The sequence below is a fragment of the Papio anubis genome, chromosome X (genome assembly GCF_008728515.1).
Source record: "Papio anubis isolate 15944 chromosome X, Panubis1.0, whole genome shotgun sequence".
NCBI classification, from domain to species: Eukaryota; Metazoa; Chordata; class Mammalia; order Primates; family Cercopithecidae; genus Papio; species Papio anubis.
This window is the reverse complement of record NC_044996.1, coordinates 68358735-68378940: the sequence shown is the minus strand read 5'-3', so window position 1 is coordinate 68378940 and position 20206 is coordinate 68358735. Positions and strand designations below refer to the sequence as shown.

General features: G+C 34.6%; 1 protein-coding gene across 6 annotated transcripts in view; it reads right to left on the bottom strand.

Moving 5' to 3' along the window:
• The window catches only part of RPS6KA6 (ribosomal protein S6 kinase A6), a 137110-nt gene that overhangs the window by 101393 nt on the left and 15511 nt on the right, over positions 1-20206 (bottom strand). For 4 of the 6 annotated variants that reach the window (XM_009197859.4, XM_031660574.1, XM_003917939.5 and 1 more), the window contains 2 exons: positions 11581-11640; positions 3327-3443 (listed from right to left, as the gene is read on the bottom strand). In XM_009197859.4, the coding sequence (XP_009196123.2) occupies positions 3327-3443; positions 11581-11625 (162 nt within the window). In that variant the 5' untranslated portion in view covers positions 11626-11640. Of the gene's footprint in view, positions 1-3326; positions 3444-7559; positions 7708-11580; positions 11644-20206 lie in introns of those variants that run through there. The other 2 variants (XM_017954138.3, XM_009197860.3) reach the window with 2 other exon arrangements.

Sequence of the window (20206 nt, the reverse complement as noted above, 5' to 3'; positions counted from 1 at the left end):
TACAGGCTAAATTACGTCCCCTCAAAGTTGATATGTTAAAGTCCTAACTCCCAGTACCTCAGAACATGACTGTATTTGGGGATACGGTGCTTAAATAAATAATTAAAGTAAAAAAGTTGTTGCATGGCTTCAAACTACTGTACCTAAAACCGTATCTATATTGATAAAAGAGGCTTCTTTTCAGTCACCCTAATCCAATCATGGGATATTGTCCAGAAGAATGGGTGAGTTACTCCAATGTACTTTTCTCTTAATCACACGGATGTTTATATTTTCCTATAAGAATATTCAGTAATTGTAGTGAACTAGAAGATCACACATATTTAAATGCTGATTGAAGAGAAAGAACCAACTTCAGGAAATTTTAAGATGTAAGCAAATGTTTTTAAAAACTATCACTTGAGAGTCGATCACTTATTTAAGAGTACAAGTATTCAATATTTTCAAAAATTCATTTTTAAGTGTAGTTAAAGTCTTTACTATCACAAAAGCAAATTTTTTTTAATAATCCACAAATGTTAAAATGTATGTTTTGTATAAATATTATTTGGCACATGATATATAACGATGACTAATCAGACAATTTCAAAGGTATTTTCATGTGTTTGTGTTTTAAAATAATTAATGTAAGTTGTTTAGTATACCTTTCAACCCATACATTAATGATCATTAATAGCATTATAGTTGGTGTGCTTAGGACAGAATATTACATGCACCTTTCATGACAATAATGCATGCTTCCTTAAACTACAATTTTAAGTTGACTTTAGCAGGGTTCCCCCACTGTTAAATAGACAATAAAAAGATTTAATGTTTTAAGGCTTTATATGGGCTAAAATCCCATTTACTGCATTTTAACAACAGAACTTTTGAAGAAAAACTTAAGACTCTGCAGCTCAGAGTCTCTTGGAATTGCTCCTACACTTATCTGATTCACAGTCTTGGCCAAATTCCTGAATAGGTTCAGCATATAACAAGTCACACCTACACAATGCCTACGCAAATGATGTAACACTGACAAGCAAGTATGTTCACATCCTAGGGAGAAAAAAAGCCACCTCCTTAATATTTCTTTGGTTGATTAACTACATAAAGATCACTATTTTGTATTTTAATATTAGGAATTAAAAGGTTTCAATGATACTCTTCTTAAAACTAAATCCCAGCACAGACACAGCTGAGATTTCCCTGAATTTAAGGACTACATTGACAACTTTTCAGCATGTTGCTATATTTAACATGAAGATGTTACTGAATATATTTCATTATGTTATACAGTATTTTCTTTACAAAAACCCATGAGAGAAATTTCTCTGGTCTGTTTAATCTGTTTCCACCTTTAAAATACTGTCAATTATAATACACTCAAATATATTAGCTTCTTTATAATGGCTGCTGGAAAACTTAAGTCTTAATTTTTGACCTACTAGAAAAAGACTTACAGACCCTTATGTCACGCTTTTGTGAACAGAGTGTACTCCTGGCTTCATCTAATCTTTCCTGCTCTGCGTTTTCTGTTTCCATCATCTTCACTACTTATTTTTAATTTTATTTAGTATTCATCTATGAAAGCCTTAAATCCTTTCTGGAACAAAGCTGGAGATAAACAAAAGCATGTATGAGTAAATACATACACCAAAAGACAAAGTAGGTAATTTTAATAGCTTGAAATGTTTGCCTGGTGATATTTTATTTAAGTGAAATATTTAAGCATTTATACATCTGAAATATAAAACAACTTCGTCTCTGTTCTTCTAAAATTAACACCATAAAAATAGCTATAAAGTGCAAAATAGTTAAAAGAATATTGTACTTTTAGAAACTCTAAAATAAAATTGTATATAATATACATGCCTACTCTAGAGATCAGTTCTACAAACACTCCCCACCGACATCATGATCACCACCACCACCACCACCACCAATCTATTAACAGTTCCTTCTAGTTTTTCTCTCCTCAGAACACTGTTCAAGTCCCATCTCCTTGTCTTATATATCTCCTGTACCAATTCACTGCCAAGCCATAATTCATCTCAGTTTGTCCTTTTTGTGCCCTAAAAATGTTTCTTTATATTTCACTTTATATTCTATAATGCATAAATATTAGGTTTCTTTAAGATGACATCTATTTTATAGTCACTAATACTGCTTATACAACTGTTGGTGAACACACCGAGCATTCAATAAATGTCTTTCCTTGGGAGGCTAAAGTGGCAAGATCACTTAAGGCTAGGAGTTCAAGACCAGCCTGAGCAACACAGCAAAACCTTGTGTCCAGATTTTTTTTTTAATTAGCTGGGTGTGGTGGTGCATGCCTGTAGGAACAGCTCCTTGGGAAGCTGGGGATGGAGGATCACGTGAGCCCAGGACTTCAAGGCTACCGTGAACTACAATCATGCCACTGCACTACAGCCTGGCTGACAGAGCAAGACCCCATCTCTAAAACCCAATAAAATAATAAAATAAAAATGTATTTATTTTAAAATGTTCCAGAGCACTATAAATAATCTATGTTCAACTGCCTTATTTTCCCCCTTTAAAACTAAATCTCAGCCACTTGAAATTAGTAGTTTCTCTTCATCTTTCTCCCCTTAAATTGTGGTTGGTGCTGTTTTTCTCAAGGCTGTTACTATGTGTATGTAATATTTTTCATGTATTAGATGTTAGGTATATAAAGGTTAGGAACCAGACCTATACACTTCTTTTCTAAAACCATGTTATTAAGTGATTAATAAACAACTTTAGTAATGACTATAATAGTTAATCTTACCCAATTTTGCTTTCTGCCTTGAAATGTAAGCTCTCTGAAGACTTAAATTTGACACAAACCACATATCACCCAGTAACTACCCTCGTTCTACTTTACACACCCTTGTTCTACTTTATTTTAACAGATGATAGACGAATTCATACATGAATTAAGATATAAATTCTGATTTCTGTGACACAGCTAGGAAATGTAGATTAAATTACCAGGAGAGAACAAGCTGTATTCATGCCAGCATGTGAGCAAGGAGACAGGAATACCATTTTTTACAAAAATCAAGCTACTTTGATTTAGGCAGCTAATAGAGTATGCTGTATTTTTCCCTAGAAAAATCAGTAAGCCTAGGGAATTGGAAAACCTTGATTGTTATAGAGAAGTACAAAGAAATGGTAATAAAAGTACAACAGAAATGAAAGGAATAAAATTAAAGAATTACCTTTGTGTGCATCCTTTCAGAAGTTTAGAAACAAATCATTAATCAAATTTCTACGTGTGTGTTCACTTTTTTTTCGCTAAATGTTTAGAAGAGAAACAAATAGGGAAAAAAAGTATTCATTACCTTTCCAAATGACCCCTGACCAAGAACCTTGAGCAACTCAAACTGTGCAGGATCTGCTTTCTCATAGCCTTCTTTAACATGATGAGTAATAGGGATTTCTTTAACAACTCCTTCATCCTGTAAAAAGAAATCCAAACAATATTTGAATCCATTTTCAACATCTTCTGATTAGTTCCATTTAAAATCAGAAGTCATAATAGGAATAATATACCCAACTTCCTCAATGTAGCAGAGAGTTTTATGGGCTACCAGTATCCTTATTTCCTTGTTTTCTAACACATACAGCACATACAGATGCACTACCACCACCTTCCCTACTACATAATTTCATGTAAATAAAATGTAAAAAGAAATCTATGCTTCAGCTTTCCCTTCCAGCTTGGAAGCAATATAATAAAATTATTAACAACAGTCTCAAGACCCTTCACTGGACTGTGACTAATGAGGTAGAGGCAGGAAAAGTCAAGAAAAAACCTTGTAAATTGTGGGGCATGACCAAAAAACGTGACCTCAAGAGCTCTTTTAAATAGTATTTCACTATACTATTTTAAATGTTTAAATGGTCAACTAACCACATCAATGACAAAGAACCTGGCATAGACCAACAAAATCTGCACAGCCCAAACAAATGTTTCCAGGCTATGTCCCGTTTATTGAAATTTTATATATAAATTATATGCCAGATTTCGTACCACCTGGGTGAAGCAGAAAGGATGCCACCCAGTGAGTGGTTCTTCCCCTTGATGCAGGACTCCACTCAGCTGTGATGACTACATTCAAGTGAGCTGTAATTAATTCCAGTCCCTAGAGAAGCACAATAGCTAAGATGACAGATGTATATCACAAAATAACAGAGTTGGAAGGGATATCTTATCCAACTCTCTGACTGTATAAAGAAGAAAACTAAGACTCACAGAATTTAAGTTTACATGACTACTTAATCACAATGTCTATAAATCTTGGTAGCATTCCATTAGAGCATACTAATTTTAGCCTGGATGCCAACAATGTTCTCAATCTATTCACTCTTCAATTAACTGATTAGTCAATGGTGATTGTAGCCAAAGTGAACAAGAGCATGGTCCCAAATGAGCAAGACTTCATGGCAGCTAAAATAAGGTCCATGGAATATAGGTAGTCAGACATTCACTATCTCAAGAGGGGTACCTAGGCAAAGAAATTTTAATTGTAGGTGTCAGGAACCACTAGCAAATCAACAAGAAATGACGAATAACTGATTCTGAGAGTTTATCATGTGTTTCTTACACATCAAAATAGTATTCCACCAGACCCTTTTAAATAGTGATGGCAATTTATAAATGTTTTCTGAAAACAAAAATTAAATTAAAATCAATCTGCTATGGAAGTGAATTTCCCTGTTTGAAAGGGTCCCTGTTTTAAAAAGTCAACAACTTTTTTTAATGCAAATATATATGCTTTGTAGCTGACATCTGCGGACTATATTAAAGTATAATATACCTGTATGTGCCTATATGCTAAGAAACCTTAGCTAAATCACAAACCACTCTCTCCTTCAGTTTTCTCACATGACAAAGGGGTTTTGTTACATGGGTCTCTAAGGTCCTCTCAGTGTCTGTGACTCTATATTGAACACAATATAATATTTTTTATGTTCAAGAAGTTACTTCAGGTCCCTGCTTATGTTTAGATTATCACTATAAGCATGGATCATAATGGCATCAGTTTTTTTATAAGTGTTCAGAGTTAGGAAACGAATTGTACTCTAGTTAGTTTCACCAAACCTAAGCAGGTTTTCCAAATGAAAATGTTTGTCCAATGCCCTTTTACCTTTTATTAATAATCCACACATGCCCATTCTCTAAAATGCAACGTCTTTCAATTTTCAGCAGCAGTACCCTAAAAAGTTTCCAATATGAAAATGCAACTAGATGAGAAAAATCACTTTTCCCAGGAGACAGCCAACATAAAATGTTACACTGTATCCTAACAACTAATTACTGTGTCTTTCTTTCCCACTGGACTGTGGGCTTCTTAAATTCAGGTATTATACCACATTGATCTCTTTATTCCTAATGCTTAGCACAATACTTTTTTGATCTCATGAGAGCAGAGAAAGACAAAGAAATCTGCTCAATGTTATAAAAGAAACAGGAAAAAATACATACTTTTTAAAAGGAAGATAGTGTTTACCACCAACAAATAGGGCAACTGTGAGATGATGGATGTTAATTTGTTAATTTGCTTAACAATAATAATAATTTTACAATGTATGTGAAAACACCCCATTGTACACCTTAAATATATACAATAGAAAAGAAAGATTTTAAAGGTAAAATTAATAAGAAATCTCAAAATTATTCTTAAATACAGTCTACAAAACAAAATATATATATACCCACAATTTCTTTTTTTAAATATATAAAGGAAACAAGGAAACAGGAGATTCTGGCTAATGAAATTGTGTCAGCTTTGAATATAACTAACTTTGTGATAACGATATTTCTAAATAAAATAAGCAAATCTTCCCATACACTGTGAAGAATATAAACTTTTTCCATATTATCCACTGTCAGTATTTTTATTACACTGTGCTGAGTATGTGTTGTACTCAACACAAATAAAGGATACAATAACCCCTGAATATTAACTTAATGCTTGGCCATTTGCCTTTTTAAATAAAGACATATGTTCCTAGGACAACAACTACTACATATTATATCCCTGAATTATGACTACTGTGCCTTCACACAGACAATTTGTAATGCCCTGGTTGCCCATAAGAATCACCTGTAGCAGAAATATTTATTTACTACACTTGTTTGGGTCCCACCCTCAGAGATTGTGGTTCAGTAGAACTATAGGAGGACGTAAGCATGTGTATTTTTTAAGCCTCCCAAGTTGATTCAGACACATGGCCAGGATTGAAAAACAATATTTGGGTGCTTCTAAGATTCATAGTTATATAGATATATAATAGACATACACACAAATAAATACACATATGTGCATACATGTGTGCACATACACATATACACATATGTGTATGTGTTTATATATAGTGACTTATTACTTTTATCATTTCTATGCCAATAGCTCTTTTTTACTCTCAAAGTATGTGATACCCTCCTGTGTCACCATTTCCAATACTTATTCTGTCTTACTCCATCTGCTCCCTGCCCCATTCTTGTCTATTGCCTAAAATTTCTCAGCCATCCCGAGGCTATGTTTATTGATTTTTTACTATTATAATGTCCTTTTTTGTCAACTGAAACTCTCTTTCTTCCCTCCACCTCCCTTTCTTCAGGTTCTGCACCATTCCAAAAGCTTGACAGTAACAACAATCTAGCCTGAAATAGGTGGTAATGTACTTACAAGTGATTTATTTCTTTTTTCCTAAGAATAAATCATCCTTGAAAAATCTCCCTATCCTGATATGATAAAGTTGTGCTATATCACCTTATCTTCCCATATATTCACTCTTATTATTCACCCAGCAAATCAACATTCGTTAAGCACATACCCTTTTATCAGACACTGTGCTGCACACTGGGGATACAGAAATAAACTGTGAATTTGAGGATAGAGAACTTTGTCAGAAACATCACATCCATCAAAGAAACAAAAAGCTACAAGTATGCTATGGGCTAAATTATGTCCCCTAAAAGTTAATATATTAAAGTCCTAACTCCCAATACCTCAGAACATGACTGTATTTAGGGATAGGACCCTTAAGGAAGTAATTAAGGTAAAATGAGGCCATATGGGTGGGTTCTAATCCAATATGACTGACATCCTTATAAGAGGAGGAAATCAGAATACCTACACCCACAGAGGAATGACCACGTAAAGGCACAGGGAGAAGACTCATCTATAAGCTAAGGAGAGACGATTCAGAAAAACCAACCCCGCCAACACCTTGATCTCAATCTTACAGAATGCAGCATCTTGGGAAAATAAATTTCTGCTGTTAAAGCCACCCATCTGTGGTTATTTGGTTATGGTAGCCCTAGCAAACCTACACACGGTACATAATCTTAGTTGATCTTTGAAAACAATGTTGCTACTGTGAAATGAAGATTTAATAATCTCCAAATAAGGACCCCTAGTCTTTCTATATCAAATAACAAATCTGAATCTGAGGCCAGGAAGACTATGAATTAGGTTTTATTATTTTTTCGCAACCATAAAGTAATCAGTGATATACAGAAGAAGTATGAAGGCTCAACCACAACCAAAATAGTATGCTCTGACCTCTATAATCTGTGATCATCTTTTTAATCCAGAGGGCCAACAGTGCTGTAACACTGGGAAAACACACTGTTAAAGTACAAAATGAACTGTCAAATCTACTATTGCTCCATTCATTTGATAACTGATTTGTTTAGGAAGATGAAATCACCTGTTAATTGAAAAGAGAAAAAGCTGATGACAACCTAATAGCAATACACTATAGCTCAATTACAACAGTTTTCATATGACTGTGGAACTAACCTCCAGAAAACAAATCAAAACAAAAGAAGTATTTTTAAAGCCTGAACTTGTTCATTTTTATTTAATAATAAAACATTCATCTATTCAAACATCTGCTTTATTTGTAGGTACACAGGCCAGTTTGCTGAAAAGATCACCCTAAAAATCCAAGAATCATTTAGTTGTGGATTTGTTGAAACATATATGCAAAGACCCAGAAGAGCAGCTTGATATACCCTTCTCATTCACTGAATAATATCGGGTCACTGAAAACCATGTCAAATATTAGCAAACTTTGAAAGAAAGCTAAGGGTAATATCAATATAAATGCCAAAATGCCACGAGGGTGAACTAAGCACATCAAAATTATGTACACAATGGAAGGTATCTGCAGAAGACTTAGGTTTGTAAAAGTTTGCATTGATGACTGAAAACCAAAGAATGCTGGCAAACTAGTTCCCACTTGGTTTGGTTTATTCTACTTACGAGGGTCAGCTCCTTAGTTCCCTCATCTACAAATTGGCAATAATACCTACTCTACTTCAGATCTCAGTCATACGGATCAACTGAGAACTCTGAAACCCACAAAACATCCATAAAAATTGAAGTTACTGAACTTATTTGTACAGATGTTCCTGGACTTATGCCAGTGTTGTCCCAATAAACCTATTGTAAGTTGAAAATGCACTTTCAACTTACAGTGAGTTTATCCAAACATAATCCTATTTTAAGTTGAGGAACATAATGAATATCACTTTTGCATCACTATAAAGTTGAAACTCATAAGTTGAACCATCCTGAGTCAGAGACCCTCTGTACCACTTATCTTTGCATACCTGATGGTGCAGCATAACTCCACTTTATAGTGGCTAACCAACATTTTTTAGTTGAACAATAATTATTCATCTGAGAGTTTTGCATATCTATAGGACAAGGGTTCCACTTTTTTAAGTAACTGAATAGAAATTAGAAGTAAACACCAGCATTGCAAGAGAAAAAATACTGAAGCATAGTAAGGCTAAATGTGCATCAGAATAGAAAGACAAATAGAGGAAAAAAATATACACCATACAGGAAGCAGGCATTCTCAGCTTGAAATAGTTCCTACCCGTGGTTCCACTGAGTCTAAGTAAAACACACTTGTAAAAAAGTATTTTTGAAATAATTCTTAAGAGATATATGCCAAGAATAGTTTTTAAAATAAGAAATTCACGGCTTAAAACTATCAGGATATCAGATTTGTTTTTCAAAATATACATTTTCAGATAACTATGACACTTATATCTATGCATAATAAAAATATAAATCACTTTAGAGACTAAACATGTTGCTGACCTTGCACTAATGTAATCAACAAAGAATCTAATTGCTAACTGAATCTTCTTTGAAATTTTAAAGATATTGATAGCATTAAAAATATGTATTTTATTTCAGGAAAAACAGATACTGGGTAGAGTTTAAAAAAAAAATACAAATGGATCATAAACTACCAAATATAAGACAGCTATGCTTATTTTGACAACAAATAAAAAATTAACTCATGTCAGCCAACTACTAAAGGACACAAATCATAACATACTTTTTCTAACCTTGACATTGAAAGAAGCAGGAGACTAGGTGGTGAAATGTGATATTAGATATAGTTTACCAGCGGCCTGTTACCAAATACTTACCATCACAGAGCAGTCTCTACAATCCTACACTATTTTAAAATGGTTTAAAAAAAAAAAAAAAAAAAGGCCAACCACACACAAAAAAAACCACAGCAATCACAAAGAAAAAAAAAAAATCCTAGCTATATATTTAAAAATTTTAAGGGATAAATATATATGGTGTTTTTAATCACTCATATAGTTTTATCAACACAAATTGAGTACTTTAACCATCACACACCCAAAGTACATGGTTTCAAGTCCAGATAACTCAGGCCACAAACTAAATCAAATCCTTGGAAGTGATTCTAGGTCCTTTACTCTCCAAAATTTCACACTCTACCTTTTAGCCACTGAAGTTGATTGCATAAGGTAGATCATATAAGTAACTAGCACTGTATACTTTTACTGTCTTTCCACTGAAAACTGAATTTCCTGACTTATCTTCTGTTAAAATTATAAAGGTAAATATTTGCCAATCATCCTGTGTATGTGTCCTTGAGTTTATGCACCACACACACTGTTCCCCTGTGGTGTGAGACATGATGTCCTTGTGAATTTATTAATGCTAAAATATAATAAGCAGCCTTCTCCACTGTCTTTAATAGTTCCTTATACTCCTTTATCTTTTATAAACTGGCAACATTAATATTACTATGCCTATTAGTCCGTATGATCTGTAGACAAATCTCTAGATAATGGTTTTGATAGTTTACATTTAATTATACACAAAATTACAACATAGGCTGGGCGCGGTGGCTCAAGCCTGTAATCCCAGCACTTTGGGAGGCCGAGACGGGCGGATCACGAGGTCAGGAGATCGAGACCATCCTGGCTAACACGGTGAAACCCCGTCTCTATTAAGAAATACAAAAATCTAGCCGGGCGAGGTGGCGGGCGCCTGTAGTCCCAGCTACTCGGGAGGCTGAGGCCGGAGAATGGCGTGAACCCGGGAGGCGGAGCTTGCAGTGAGCTGAGATCTGGCCACTGCACTCCAGCCTGGGCGACAGAGCGAGACTCCGTCTCAAAAAAAAAAAAAAAAAAAAATTACAATATATTATTAATATTAAGTAAAATGCAAAAGCTACAAAGACAACATTGCATCTCTCATCTTGTCAATCAAAATTAAAAGTGTTGTTACATGGTTACTATCTGCAGAAATAGTTACATAGAACATTTCAAAGGACAGTTTTAGACAAACCCAATTTAAATCCTTCTGCTGGTTTCTACTGAGCTAATTCCAATTATGAACAAGTTTTGGTGGAGGGGTCATCAAAGTTGATTTCATCCACAACCAAACAAAAAAAGGATAATGTTCTCCTTATCTTCTACTTCTTCGGGTCTACACAACATATCTGACCGAAAAGGAAGCACACTGCCCTAAGTCTTGATTCCGCTACTAGCTAGTTTTATCACCTAGTATAAATCACAGACTCTCCAGGTTTCATACAATGAAGTATTACATAATATCTCTGAGGTTCTTCCCAGCTTAAAAAATCTGTAACTCTATGAAACTATCTATAGAAATAACAACCATGAAATAACAACACAAATGGAGATGCTGATTTAGTCAGACTCTCCCTAAAAGTCTTAAGAATACTCTCTGTAAAACTAGATCTTGTAAAATAAGACTCTAGTATATAGGCATTACATAGAATGGTCCAATGGCTAAGCAGTCTTTAAAACTAGTTAGAAACTACTGAAATAATTTACATGTAATCCTTTCTAAAAGCCAGGAAATGGATTTTAAATGATTTCAAGTTATGCTTATATAGTTCAGTATTTCCAAGTCAGATATCCTTTCTACCCTGAGGTTGAAGATAATCTTCTCAAAGGATTCTATATTTAAGTATAATAATTCAGTTACTCATACACTGGCAAGTGAAAATTTTATCCATTACACTTAAAAATTCAATAGCATGTAAATTATGTCTCAATAAAGCTGTTTATTTTTAAAAATGCATGCATAAGTATTTCTGTCAGGAAAACCTGTCCTATATTTTAAACTGCAGTTGAGTTATTAATAATTCCATTTGCCTATTACCAACTTACCTGAATATGTTTGTTTGATAGGAGCTTTTCTCCTTTCCCTTTATTCTTTTTCCTTATATGCTAAAAATGAGGCTTAATAAATTAACATAAATACTTACATGACAAGAATCTGCTTCTCCCTCTTCCATTGGCTCATCAACCATTTTAAGACCATTTACCTGAAAAACATTGTTCAAAAATTGAGGTTCAAGAGTATTAAAACAAGAGTGATAACTAAGAAAAATATAACCCTAGGCATTTCCTTCCACAATCTAACAAGATCCACACTTACTGAAAAACAAAAGGACAAAGGACACATAGAAGTACTTAGAAAAGGAACACTATTAACATGGTTCCCAGATTCTCCTTGAGAAACTTTGATTTTCAGAGCTTTATGCTTAATTTCATATTGTTTACAGATCTGCAATAACAGATAACTATACACTAAGTATATAACCTATGTACTTTCATTAAATTGTCCCCAACCAAGTATTTATGAAAGGAAAAAAAAAGCCACAGAAATCTACCTACCATGGGGGTATATTCAAAGCAAATTATAATAAGAAGAGTTATATATAATTGCACTGTTGTGAATTCCTCTTTCATTCAGTTAATTAAACATCATGAGATACTATAAAGAAGAAAGAATAAACTATAGGAGAAAGATATAAGTAATCATGGAAACAAAATAATTCAACATGCAGAGCTCAGTAGGTAATACTACTCACTTTTTAACCACTAATTAGAAACAGTAAAGTAGAGGACTTAGATCAAGGTTCTACAAACTATAACCCATGAGCTAAATCTGACCTCCTGTCCGTTTCTGTAAAACTTTTACTAGAACACAGCCAGATCCATTTTTTCCATCTTATCTATGGCTGCTTTTGCACTACAACAGCAGAGTTGACAAGTTGTGACAGAGACCCTATGCCTGCAAAGCTTAAAATATTTCCTATCTGCACCCTTACAATCTGCCAAACACTGACCTGAGATGTTTGAAAATTAGGTAACAGGAAGACGACCTAGATAAAAAGGATTTTTACCACTGCCTATTTGTAAGTCAACAGAAAAAAAAATTAAAAAGTAAATTAGAGTATCTTGTGACAGTCAAAATGAAATAAGCTCATAAGCCTATCTCTCCCCTGATTATAAACTAAAATCCTTATATAGAATACAAAAAGAAACTACCTAAGAATTCCTAAAATGAAACAATAACAAATTAATTAGGGAAAATCAAAATTTGAAAACTAACTCTGATGAATTCCCTAGGTTTATTTTCCACCTTTATCTCCCGAATTTGACCCGAGGAGAGAATAAGTCACAAGATTACACAGTAGACATCAACAAAAATTCCAAGGAAAATCCCATTTTCTATACAAAGGACCAGGAAAAGACGTACTTTTGAGCCTGTAAACATAAGGAGAATCCAGGATTCCCCATGTACACACTTTCTCTTTTTTGATGCTGAGCCCAACTCCAAGGCAAGCCCTGATCAACAGAAAATCCATCTTTTTGGCCAGAGGAAGCAGGAAAAGAGGTCCCTATTATAAGAAAAATGTGAGGGTAATCCCTGTTAATTTTTTTTTTTCACACTCTTCTTTACTTCATCCAAAAGGCAGCTCCAATAGTGTAAAGTTATATTACAGCATAAAAGGCTAAGACTCTGAGAGAAACTCATATTTCTGGCCAGCAGAACAGAATAAAGGGCCCATGGGAATTGAAGAATCTGAAAGAAATCAGAGACGACAGAATGAAGACAGCAGATCCCTAATTCTGTGTATGAACCAACACAAGTCCTGGTCACAACAACAAACTGTATGTGTGCAGAAAAGCCTAAAGAAACATAACAAAGTCTTTGAGTACTGAACTACAATACCGATAATTGCTCGTCTCAGACTAACCACTGAATTAGCACATCCAATGAGTGGCACATGCAGAGTGCTGACCCAAACTCTCCGAAAACTGAATTAACATTGGAACCATTATCCAGAGAGGACAAGACATAACTTTGGAGTCAACCTAACTAGGTAGACTGCCTGCTGAAACAAACAAACAAATCATCAACAAGTATCAACTCCAAGATGGCTCCAAAGTTGAACTATCTGACAAGAATCTTAAAGCAGCTATTATAACTATGCTTTTCTGGATAAAAATAAACACACCTGAATGAAATGATAAAAGGTTCTCAGCAGAGAAATAAAAACTATAAAAAAAGTAATTCTAGAACTAAAAATCATAATATATGAAAAATTTTAAAAATAATGGATAGGCTCAATAAAAGAATGGAGGTGGCTGAGGAAATAAAGTTTAAGACAGATTAACAGATGTCATCCAATATGAAGACAGTGAAAATGATGAAAAATAAACAGAGCCTCAGAGACATATGAAACACTATCAGACATTCTAAAATCCATGTCATTAACATCCCATAAAATAACAGAGTAATACTGAAAAAATCACTTAACAAAATAAAGCCAATCCTATTCATATGAAATAATGAAAACAGGGAAATGTATAGAGACAGAAAGCAGACTAATGTTTGGTTAGGGGTGAGGTATGTGGAGACACAGGTCATAGCTAAAGGGTACAATGTTCCTTTTTGATGTGATGAACTTTTAAAATTCACTGTTGTGATAGTTGTATATATTTGTGAATATAATAAAAAGTATTGGACTGTATATTTTAAATGAGTGAATTATATGCTATGTGAATTTTATCTCACTAAAGCTGTATTTTCAAGATAAATAATGGCTGAACATTTTCCAAATTTGGAAAAAAAAATACAGTTTCAAGAAGGTCAGTAAACCCCAAATAGAATAAAATTAAAGAAATCCACCCCAAGACACGTCTTAAGTAAACTACTTTAAACCAAAGGAAAAACTGGTAAAAAATATTGAAAGGAGTGAGAGAAAAACCACACATTACACAAAGGGGAACACCAAACTGAAAGACTGCAGATTTCTCATAAGAAATCATGGAGACCAGAAAACAGAGAACATTAACCTGAAATCATTGGAAACATATTAAGACACAAATCTGTACATACATTTTTACAGCAGCTTTATCATTGTCATAAATCAGAAACAATCAAGATGGTCTTCAACTGATGAGTGGATAAATAGAATACTACTTTTTACTCATCAATAAAAAGAAGAGAACTGTTGATACTTGTAACAACATCGATGAATCTTAAAAGCATTTCTGCTAACTGAAAGAAGACAAATCCAAAAGGCTAAATATTATATAACTTCATGTATAAGATACTTTGAATAAAGCAAAACTGTAGGGAAAGAATTAAGATAATTGGTTCAACTGGTTGGGGGTAAAGGAAGATATCACTCAGCAATTAAAAAGAATAATATATTGATACATTCAACAACATGGATGAATCCCAAACACATTGTAAAGAAAAGGAGCAAGATTCAAAAGGCTACATTCTGTAGGATTCCATTTATATCTTATTCTGGAAAAGGTAAAACTAAAAGGAAAGGAGAAGAAATTAGTGGGTGCAAGGAGTTAGGGATAGGGGAGAGGCTGACTACAAAGAGGCATCACATGGGAAGAGTGTGTGTATGTGTGTGTGTGTGCTGGGGAGGGTGGGTTATCGAACTACTCTTTATCTGGATTGTGGTGATGGTTACACAACTCTATACATTTTTAAATCTCAGAACTCTACATGAAAAAGAGTGAATTTTACTATATGAAAAATTAGAAACCAATTTATCAAAAAGTAAATTAGCATTATTTACTCAACTAGCATCTTTATTCTAAAAAAAATCCCATTGAAAACCAGCAATGGTCAATAAAGTCAGTAATGGTGTCTACTTTGCTAACAGATCCATCAGTCATTATCTTATTTGATCTCTCTGCAGCATGTCACAGGTGACCACTCTCCTATTTGAGTCTTTAGCTTCTGTAACACCATACACTCATTTTATTTTACTCCAATTTCCTTTGCTGCTTTTTTTCAATACCCTGGAAACACTGTAATTCCTGAGGAAATGGACTAGGATCACCTTCGCATCCCACTCCACATTCTTTGCCCAGGCAGCTAATTTACTAACATGATTCACGTTTACTCAGTGACTAACTCTCAGTTCCTGATCCATATATCCAACTGCATATTTGACATTTCCACATGTTCATCTCAGATGTCTCTCAAAAATAACCAATACAAAAAGGAATTCTTGACCCCTGCTTCATATCTGCTCTTTCTTCAGGGTTTCCCATTTCATTAAATGATAACACCATCTACCACCTTAGCTCAACAAAACAGATTATGTGAGATTAAAAAAAAAAAAAAAAACTGTGACAGATTCATCGTAAGCATATAGAAAGAAGAGCATTCAGAAAAACAGTGCAGAAATCAATATTAAGACAGAATTGTGATAATTAAATTTTTGCCATAAAATGACTTTCAGAATTATCCATAGAAAAAAGGATTATGCATAGAAAGAGGATTATCCATAAAAAAAGAAAAATATTGCTTTCCTCTGTTACCTTAGTTACTGGTTACTTCCTATTCATACCATCTTATGACTAATTTATCATGAAGCTGTGGGTCTGAAGGAACTAGAAATAAAATGAATGTGAATGAGTCAAGAAGATCACTCTATCCTGGAAATTATTTCAGTCAGAAATGGCCTTTAGAAACAGAACACTCCATTACTCCCATCTCATCTACCCTCAAGGTACCAGGTTTTCAGTATAAGAACATTCATCCTACGGAGAACCACACTGGATATTCATTGATATTTACTAAAATTTAAATCATTTTCATCCACATAAAAACAAAAATAATTTCTGAATTCTCTGGGACAATAAATCTTTATTTCAAAAATAAAATTTGTAATTTAAAAAGATAAGCAGACATGCTGCTTTCCCCTTTAGTGCCAAATGGTAAGAAAAAAAATCTACATATGATTCTGGAATGTTTACCAGCAATAATAAAGGTAGTAATAGTTTACTCACATATTTCAAAATCCGAGTGAACAGACTCTCATACCAGGGCTTAGAGAATAATACTTTAAATATTATTTTCACATTTTATCAGAAAAGACTTAAATCACTTCCAAGTATGCTGGACAAACAGAAATACTATACTGAGTTGCTGTACTCATCTGATCTCAGAAAATCACATAGCAGTTCGAATCTATTGCTTTCTTACTACTATTGATCAAAGCAACTCATCAAGGAAAACTGAACTGAGAAATTAAAAAAAAAAAAAAAAATCCCTTTCAGATCCTTGGAATTGGAGGTGGTATGGGATAGTGAACATATGAATACATATAGTTTAGTAAAAGAGTTTACTGTTATCTATGATACATAAACCTGTTCCTTAGTGTTACACAAAAGGAGGAATTTAACAGAGCTAATAGCTTGGTGCTGGAAGATATATTGAAACTTAGAAGTAGGTCCACATCTAACTAGAATAAAATCTACTTTTTCCTTATTTGTGTGCACCTCTGAAGAATAAAGTAGAGAGGTACACCTTTCTGAAGAAGATAGTAGAGAGATACACAAATAAGAACTAGACAGAAAGCGAGAATAAATATAGGTGATGTAAATGATTAACAAAACATACACAGGACAGCAGTTTCCACAATACATTTAACCGGATTATATATTTTCAGGTATTCTCCAGGATCTCCAAAATCAACCTATTAAAAAAAAATATTGGCCAGGCACAGTGGCTCATGCCTGTAATCCCAGCACTTTGGGAGACTAAAGCAGGTGGATCACCTGAGATGAGGAGTTCGAGATCAGCCCAGCCAACATGGTGAAACCCATCTCTACTAAAAATACAAAAATTTAGCTGTACACAGTGGCACACGCCTGTAATCCCAGCTACATGGGAGACTGAGGCACAACTGCTTGAACCCAGGAGGTGGAGGTTTCAGTGAGCCGAGATCGTGCCACAACACTCCAGCTTGGATGGCACAGTGAGAATCCTTCTAAAAGAAAAAACAAAAACAACAGCAACAAAAAAAACACCACTATAGTTATTTAGTACCTAATGTTAAAAATATACTTAAGAAGGTGACATTCTAAAGAAAATGTATCTCTCAAATAAGCTTTACATTTACATATTAGTCACTGATAGCTTTTGTAAAGAAGAGTTCTTCTATTCAATTTTTTCACTTTATTTAAATAACATAAGTAAATTAGAGCTAAACATAAAGGTGGGTCCATATCTACCTAAAATAAAGATCTGGCTGGGCATAGTGGCTCACGTCTGTAATCCCAACACTTTGGGGGCCCGAGGCAGGTGGATCACCTGAGGTCAGGAGTTCGAGACCAACCTGGCCAACATAGTGAAACCCCATCTCTACTAAAAATGCAAAAATTAGCCAGGTGTGGCAGTGTGCACTTGTAATCCCAGCTACTGGGGAGGCTAAGGCAGGAGAATAGGAGAATTGCTTGAACCCGGGAGGTGGAGGTTGCAGTGAGCCAAGATCACACCACTGCATTCCAACCTGGGCAACAGAGTGAGACTCCAGCTCAAAGGCTAAAAAAAAAAAAAAACCAAAACTATGCCTGTATATTAAGCCCAGGACAAAATAAAACAGAGAAAGAAACCTACCAATTGAGCAATGTGCTGGACACTCTAAGATGGGTCCCCATGATCCTCACCTCTTGCTGTTTACGCCCTTCTATAATCCCCATCCCCTTGAATGTGAACATGGCCTATCACTGAATTCCAACCAATAGAATATGGCAAAGGCGATGAGATTTTACATATATGGTTACACTATGTCATATAAGACTCTAGAGGCTCTCCTTGCTGGCTTGATTGAAGTAATTAAGAGACCATGTTGAGACAGTCCACATAACAAGGGACTGTGGCCATCCTCTAGGAACTACAGGCAGCCTCTAGGAGTTGAAAGCAGCCTCCACTCAACACTCAGCAGGAAGCCAGGGACCTCAGTCCTGCAACCACAAGGAAAGGAACTCTACCAAGAATCTGAGGGAGTGTAAAAGTAGATTCTTCCCCCAGTCAAGCCTCTATATAACAATGCAGAACAGCTCAAACCTTGATTACATTTTTGTGGGAATCTAAGCAGAGGACCAAGCTGACCCATGTGTTGATCACAGCTTTGTGAGGCCCTAAGCAGAGGATCTAGTTGAGCCATGCCCAGATTCCTGATCCATAGAAACTGTGAGATAATAAATGTGTCTTGGTAAAGCTGCTAAATTTATGGTAATTTTTTGCAGCACTAACTAATACAATCAAAAGTGTCAATGACAGAAAATTCTCCCCTGAAACAGACTTTCTAGAGACATATTTTACAGTTTAATTGTTTTAAAACAGATCTTTTCTTATTAAACTCACATATTTGTTCTCATCTGGTAGAAATAAAACTATAAACTATACACCAGTAAGTGACCTAGGACAAATGTTTAAGTGGGGCCAAATTTTTAATTTTAGTTTTAATAAACTTAAAATTGAACAGTTCTATTTCTGTCCTTTAATCCTGCTTTCTGAAAAAATCAATCACTAACTTAAGTACAGTATAGAGAACATAATTTCTTTTTTTTTTTTTTTAAGTTCTGGGATACATGTGATGAACGTGCAGGTTTGTTACACAAGTATACATGTGCCATGGTAGTTTGCTCCACCTATCAACTCACCATCTAGGTTTTAAGCCCCACATGCATTAGGTATTTGTACTAATGTTCTCCCCGCCCTTTTCCCGCCAACCCCTGACACACCCCAGTGCGTGATGTTCCCCTCCCTGTGTCCACGTGTTCTCATTGTTCAACTCCCACTTATGAGTGAGAACATGCGGTGTTTGGTTTTCTGTCCCTGTGTTAGTTTGCTAAGGATGATGGTTTCCACCTTCATCCATGTCCCTGCAAAGGACATTAACTCATTCTTTTTATGTCTGCATAGTATTTCATGGCGTGTATGTGCCATATTTTCTTTATCCAGTCTATCATTGATGGGCATTTAGGTTAGTTCCAAGTGTTTGCTGCAATAAATAGTGCTGCAACAAACATGTGTATTTATATATAGTGTTTACATATAGTGCTGCAATAAATAGTGCTGCAATAAACATTCATGTGCATGTGTCTTTATAGAATGATTTATAATCCTTTGGGTATATACCCAGTAATGGGATTGCTAGGTCAAATGCTATTTCTGGTCCTAGATCCTTGAGGAATCACCACAAGAACATAACTTCATATTCCTTTAACAATCAGGGATATCTTAATATCTTAAGAACTAACCCTCTCAACATGAATTATCAACAGCATGGCTTTGTTGCCATGAAAGATGAAATGCAATCTAAATGCAGAATATATCTTGGAATTTACTTTTTCAAAACAATTCCACCATACATAAGGATGTGGAGAAATTGGAACTTCTGTGCACTGTTGGTGACAACGTAAAATGGTATAGCTGCTATGAAAACCAGTATAGCAATTCCTTAAAAATTTAAAATAGAATTACCATATGACCTAGCAATCCCACTTCTGGGTATAGAATCAAAACATCAAAAGCAGGGTCTCAAAAAGATATTTGTACACCTATGTTCATAGCAGCATTATTTACAAATAGCCAAAAGGTAAAAGCAACCCAAGTATTTATCGACAGATGATAAGTTAAACAAAATGTGATATATACATACAATGGAATATCATTCGACCTTAAAAAGAAAGGAAATTCTGACGCACGCTGCAACATGAACCATGATGATATTATATGAATTGAAATAATCCAGTCATAAAATGACAAATACT